General features: G+C 32.2%; 1 protein-coding gene across 1 annotated transcript in view; it reads right to left on the bottom strand.

Moving 5' to 3' along the window:
• LOC124357506 (electron transfer flavoprotein-ubiquinone oxidoreductase, mitochondrial) overlaps positions 1-6,594 on the bottom strand; it is a 47,752-nt gene extending 41,158 nt beyond the window's left edge. Inside the window, exon 1 of the mRNA XM_046809372.1 lies at positions 6,433-6,594. Coding sequence (XP_046665328.1) covers positions 6,433-6,466 — 34 coding nt within the window. The 5' untranslated portion in view covers positions 6,467-6,594. The remainder of the gene's footprint in view (positions 1-6,432) is intronic.
• Between the last annotated feature and the right edge of the window lie 843 nt (positions 6,595-7,437).

Genomic DNA, 7,437 nt, shown 5'->3' on the forward strand with positions numbered 1-7,437 from the left:
TTCTTTTTTTGTTTTGATCACTTTTATTATTATTAGTAAACCAATTGCTTACTAAAATCAAGAAAAAATAAGTTTACTTAACCTTTGTCTGCAAACAGCTGTGAAAATACAGAAAGTTTAACGTGTTTTTATTATAAGAAAGAAACAGCTAATAGTTGTTTATATCCAGCACTTCAACTGTTGGATATTTCTTGTTGTTGTAACGCACATCTTATATTGGATGTAAGCTGTTTTTATGAATTTTCTTTTCATTTTTAAGTCTCTTCTTTAGTAACTTCCAGTACCCCAAACATTAGTTAGTTTCTCTGGTAGAGTAAAATAAGCAAACCTGGCTTTTTAATATTGATATTAACAAATGATATTACGGTACTTAATTATAATCATCAATATGATTAACTGATACAGATTAATAATAAACTTATATCATCTTTAACAACTCTAAACACTTTGTTAGATAACAAAATTCAAAATGGCGGTAAAGTTTAGAAAAAATACTGAAATTGCTTTAAAAATATTATAAAACGTGTTTTTCTTGCCTTCCAGAAGGTCTGGTGCAGAAAACCTCACTATTTGAACAATAATCACATGAATGTGGAAGGCATATATTTTGGATTGAGTGAATGTGGTTTAGTACATTTTACCGTCAACCGTAGTGAAAACTTTTTAGAACCAGCAACTGATGGTAATATTCAGACAGTCAAAAGCTTGTGGAGAGCCAAAAGGTCAAACACCAGGTACGGTTTTCTGGAGAGAATACTTTCAACAACTTGAAAGCAGTTAGTCATTGCTATCAAGGATAAAACATAAATAGTTAGGCAAATTTCCTATTGTGTGTTATGTTATTATCAGTTTGTTAATTATTTATAAGTTTGTCCTATTTCTAATTGTGTGTTCTAATTGTCTGTTTGATCATTATAGTCCCTTCATTATATATGAGATTGTTACTACGTATATTATGTTATTTTAATTTCACATGATACGTTGATATTGATTGAAAATCTTGTATTCGATTTTCGAATATTATGTATCAATGATTATACTAATCAATGTAAAACACCGGATCTGTTCATCGTACTCTACCAAGTTTTTCTTCTATAATGGCAATGCCAAAACCATGCCCTTTTCAAAATGAAGGTAAAGTACAATTGAGGTTATGTTAGTATTTGTATCATGTTTTTAATTTTAATCAAAAATATTAAAATTGGTAACGGAGGATACACATTTTTAGAGTACCAAAATCCACTGGCATTGATTTCCAGCAACAGATTACTAACTAACTATACAACAATTATTTGTAGCTTCTTATTTTGTTACTTTAATTGAGTAAGCAAATAGATATTTGCCTCAACCATTTACCTACTAGAGGAAATTCATGCTTAGATAATTTTGTCTCAAACCTTCACCCCTCAATGTATAGTTGTTAAAACAGTACAGGCTCATATTTCTGACCACCTGGGTCTGCTTTTAACATTTAAATTAGTCTGCACGGGAATGCTGATGTCTCTTCCTCGCCTGCTAATATGTCTGTAAAATCAAACTATACTTACAGAGTATTAAATGATGTTAGTATTAATGAATTAAAATATAGACTAAGCAACACTGACTGGACAGAGGCAATTGCTGGAGATGATCTTGATGTAGCTTTTAACAACTTTATGGAAGTTGTGTCTCACAACTTTAATGACTGCTGTCCTTTGAAGACTAAGTTAGGAAATAATCTTGGCAATAAGGTACTAAAGCCCAAATGTTGGTATACACCTCTGTTAGCTAAAATTAAGATACTACTTGATGTAAGTTATGAAAAATGTAAAATTAATCCTGACCTATTAGAAAAACCATAAGAGAATTAAGAAGTTATATCGGAACCAGATAATCTTAGCAAAAAAGAACGCCAATGATGAATTCATATTACAGTCGCATAACCTATGCCAAGCAGCTTGGAGAGTAATTAATACAGAAACAGGGCGTTGCTTCAAAAAAAATGCTCTCAAACGCTACCTCCTATCTCTGTTAATGAATTTAACAACTATTTTGTAAATATTTCTAGTCATGTAAATAGTACAAATGTTTAATTTAGGCTTAAATACAGCTAGTTCCAGTGATATGATAGAGTCGTCTGGCATAAATGGACCTAAGGCACCATCTTTAAAATGGCACACTGTAAATCCTACTGATATTCTTAAGACAACCACTAGGCTTAGTAACTCAAGAGCTGAGGATGTCTTTGGACTCTCCAATTTTGTAATTAAAAAAATAATTTGTGAAATTTTGTATCCTTTTACTTTTCTTGTAAACTGGGATGTTCAACGCTGGACTCTTCCCACAGTGCCTAAAAGTAACAGTCACTGTCCCTATTTATAAGAAAGGTGATAAAAATAATGTAAATAACTACAGACCTATTGCCTTGGTACCTGTCTTATCTAAGTTGGTTGAATATATTATTAAGTGTCAAATTGAGTATTATTTTGAATTTAACCACCTGCTTTTATCTGCACAGTTTGGTTTTAGGCAAAGCTTATCTACTATTAAGGCTGTTGAGAGTGTTGTCTCATATATTATTAATAGTTTTGAAAATAAAGAAGAAGTTAACACTTTGCTATTGGACTTAAGCAAGGCTTTTGATACTGTGCCTCACCAAGAACTTATTAAGAAACTAAAGTACTATGGAGTTGAAGGTAACGAATTATCACTTATAACTTCTTATATATCACAGCGATACCAGTTTGTTAAAATAGGCGAACAGAGGTCGGATCTTAAGCAGGTGGTAAGCGGGGGTTCCCCAGGGCTCTGTCCTGGGTCCCTTCTTATTCACTGTCTTTATTAACGATTTTCCAAATTTTGTTCCTAATAAATGTGTACTTTATGCTTATGACACTACGTTAATGTGCTCTAACTTAAATCCTGAAATCAATGCAGCCATGATCACATATATGAGAGAAAGGTCCAACCTCTGGTTTTCTGCCAATGGCCTATGTGTGAATGAAGATAAGACAGAAAACATCATCTTTAGCCTAAGCACCAGTTCTGTAACTAAGTCAGTTAAGCTACTTGGAATTAACTTAGACTCTAAGCTTACCTGGAAACATCACACAGATGCTCTTTGTGCTCGGTTGTCTAGAGTTTATATTTTTACTAAAAAAAAACTTAAAACCTGTACAAGCTGTAGGTCTATTAATGAAAGCATACTTTGCATTATTCCACTCACACATCTTTTGTATGGAACTTTTCTTTGGGGAAATTAAGGTGGGGCTAAGGAGGTTTCTCATGCCAAAAGAAAGCTTTGCGCATAATGTTTTAATTTTAATGTCACTGACTCTTGTAAGCCACTATTTATAAAGCATAGTATTACTCACTGTTCCTTCCATTTATATCTTGCAAAGCTTAATGTATGTTAAGGAAAATCTAGATTTATTTAAACTTAGATGCTCTAAGCATGACTACTGCACTAGACAACGAGACCTTATTGACCTAAAGCACGCTAGACTAACAAAAACTCAGCACGCATACTCTTATATTGGTATCAAATGTTTAACAAGCTGCCTATGTCTGCTAAGGATGTTACCTGTAAAAACTTTAAAAAATGTTGTAATTAAGTGGTTAAAAGAAAAAGCCTTTTATAGTATAGATGAAATGCTTCTGTGTAGTATAGACGATTTAGCCTTTTAGATTTTATTTCCTTTTGACTTGTACTTTTAACCATAAGTGTCTAGTATGTATTTTATTTTATACTATCTTGTTATACTGTGTAAATGTATAACAAAATGACTTTGTCAATGCATTGTAATATTGTGGGACGACAATAAACAGATTCTTGATTCTTGATTCTTGAGCTTCAATTGCTTAGTACTGTTTAGGTTTAAATTTACTTTGTGCTTAACCAGCATTTTATGACTTTGAAAAAAGAGACAGGAACAAGATTTTTGCTTGCTAAACACAATGGCAGTGAAGTAGGTTATCAAAATTTGCACAACAGAAACACATGAGCAACTCTGATGTACAGTTCAGAGATTGATATTAACAATCGTGTGCAAGGACTGCCATCAAGTGTCTTCCCCTATGAACTATTGGCTCTTAACATCCACCCGGACACGTATGTATTAGTTCAAATAAAAAAGTGAGGTGACCAATCACACTTTTCACTTTGTTCACCAAAATTATGTTTACGAAAATGAATGGAAAATGTAGAAAAGTATTTCAAATGGATGATTATGACATAAAATTTGTAAGTTTTGACCACATTAGACAAATATTGAAACCCCAACAATAAAAGTTTTAGGCAACCATATCTTGTATGAGTTCCATAAAAAAGTGATATAAATTTGTACAATGTAAACAGATACAGATTGGTGAAATTATAGCAGTTAAGTTACTATTACTATTAGCCTAATTTATAATGTTATTTCCAACTACTGTACTCAATGAGGTGAGTTATAATCTTGAAATATACTTTAAACAAAAATATAGACCTACTATACAGTTTTAATATACATTTACTGCTCATCTAATGTAAGCAAAAATAGTTCAAAAAATTAAGTTTATTTAATTTTTCCTCAATAACGCAATTAAGACCATTGAATAGGTAGTTTTAAATCTCAAACTTAATTTGAGTTATACCCTGTAACTTGTAAATATAGTAAAAAAATGAGCCATAATCACATCATGGGTAACATTTTAGTGGAACCTCTGTTACTACAATAGGTTATATAAAAGTATTAATACATTATAATTACATTTGTTGATGAGAGTAGTTAAATATATCAGGATGAATCTAGGAAGAAATTAATATTCTCACTTTACTACAGTTATAGTTTATACTTTAGCACTGTCTTGCTCCATTATGTTTGTCTGAAATCCTCCATTACCATCTCTTCATAATTATTTACAGAGAGTTGTGAATAACACAAAATTAAAATATAGTAATATTTTAAATGGATGTAAAAAGTTTACAATGAATTATTTAAATTTTCAACTAATGATACACTTATCAATTTAAGGAATTATTTATCAGTTTCAGTATAAAACTGTAACCTGTCTCCATTACTTGAGAATGTCCGTTCTTCTTGATTTATTAAATAGGCTTATTCTAGTAATTTACTATTTAAATTTGTTACTAGTCATTAAATATAAAATTGATTGCTTTCATAAAAAATTTAATAAAACTATTTAAATTTTCATAAGGAAACCACAAACAAAAAACAAATGCCAATGTAGAACAAGGAAAATTTTACTGTATACTTATTTTTGAAGGCTGCAAGTATTTGCAATATACAAATATATAAGCATTCCAGTTCTACTTGTCATCACTTTCACCAGAATGGTACCACTTACTAGCGCAGTCAGGATGGGAAATCTTTATTTTTATCTAAAATGTATATTTTGTGAGTTTGTAGGCCTTATATATTATACAAATAAAGAGACAAACACTGTTATAATAAGTGTCTCTTTCAATGTTTAATGATATATGTTGTGTATTATATCATTAATACCTTAGTGAAAAATGCGTTTTACAAAACCCTTGTTTAAAAGGCCAATAAATGGTCCTTTTGCCAACATAAAAGGATTTTTAAAAGGCCCCTCATGGGCTTTTTAATCAAATTTTGTACTGTGAAAATTGGTTTAGGCCACATAAGAATTGCGCTTTTTCATAGACTTAACTTTTTTCCACAGGAAAATGGGTTTCATTTTCTTAAATAAACCATTTTTTACATGTCGAAAGTTATTAATTATTAGTTTACAGGCTTTTGGTATTGTTTCTTATGCATTAATAGTCATGCTACCAAAATTGAAATAAAAATTGCTAATCAATTATTACAGGTTGCATATTCTGGTTAAATAGGCAAACACTTATTGAAAACTTAGAATTAACTCCATGTTATTGCTGACAAATGTCAACTTCATACTTGCTTTTGATTTGTTTCTTTTTAATTTTGGGTAGGCCTATAGAATAAGTTTTTAGTTTTTGACACTGACAACTACATTGAATTAATTTGAATAGTTTTGTATAAATGAATTGTCTGTTGGATTAATAGTAAATACTTAAAATATTATATAAGTCAACAAAATATAAAAACACAAAATTTCAAAAAATCTATTTACCTTTACCCTAGGCCTAAATCTTATTCAAACTGGATGTTATATGCTGTCGATTATAAAAATCAGTATTTATTTGAAATAGGTTATTTTACGCTTATAAGCCAAATAACAGCAGATTCAAGCTAATCAAAGTTTAAGTTTGCCAAAGTATTTTAATAGCCTATTAATAAACTAAGTGTTTGGCAAACAGTAGAAAAGTTGAAAGTGAAGTTCATCTGTTTAGTTTCATATTAAATATTACGTGGCTAACAAATATAACATAACCTAACAATTATCTTTAGGATTACATTATTATGATTACGTTTTATGATTTTGAATATCACAAAATAGATAACTTACGAGTTCTACTGCACACCAAGTTACATAAAGCCATGATTTGACAATCAGTAATCAATCAGTAAAACATCAAACAGCTGGTAGAATTATTTCTAGTAATAAAATCTAAAAAAGGCGACAGCAGCTGTTGATTTCGTAGTACAGTGAGTTGAGCAATGAAATGAATGGGAATGAAACGGATAACTTTCAACTTCTCCTTAGCAGCAGTAGCGCTTTATAGTTCACTATTTTGCCAACAGATAGCTGGCAACGACGCTCGTACGCTCATGTGGTTTCCGAGTAAACCCCACTGCAGTGACCTAATCTATAAAAGTGAAGGGAACTCCCGACTTCACATCATTGTTCAGTCTGATCGCGGCTAGTAGTGACATACTTGGAAATCAGTGTTTCTTTCGGCAGTCACTATCGGAAGTTCATCAGTGTATTTTACTCTCGCATCAAACTGAAAAGTGCTGTGAAAACTTTTCACGTTTAAGTGTTTTCGCCGAGTTTCTTCTCACTGTATTAGGATGCCTGCCGACGTTGCCAGTTGTAGCCGAACACCTTTTCTCCAGAAGGAAGTAGACTACGGATATTACAATCATCCGAATCCTGAAATGATGTCCGGATATATGACACTTTTGGGGCCTGGAAAGCACCGTCAGCCAGTCCACGTCAAGGTATACCGCACTTCGTTGGAACATTTTGCTGTCGTTTGCCCTCAAAAGAAAGTTTGCCGTCCTCTTGGTGTCTTGAACCTCAGGAATACGCTAGTGGAACGTCTTCCTGCTGAGTCAAAGCAGCCTGGATTTGTTGTCCGTCAGCGAGGTTTCGACACGCCGATGTGCCTAACCTTCATCGCCGAAAATCCAAGGGATCTCGATGATTGGATCGTTGCCTTCACCTCTCGCAGTTCACCGACCTTGCACCAGTCATCCCTTCCCATCGTTGAAGAGGACGAAGAAGTGTGAGGAGGTATTATACGGTTATTTTTTGTCGATTCACATGTGTACTTGTCGAAGCCAGATT

The sequence above is a fragment of the Homalodisca vitripennis genome, chromosome 3, assembly GCF_021130785.1.
Source record: "Homalodisca vitripennis isolate AUS2020 chromosome 3, UT_GWSS_2.1, whole genome shotgun sequence".
Lineage (NCBI taxonomy): Eukaryota > Metazoa > Arthropoda > Insecta > Hemiptera > Cicadellidae > Homalodisca > Homalodisca vitripennis.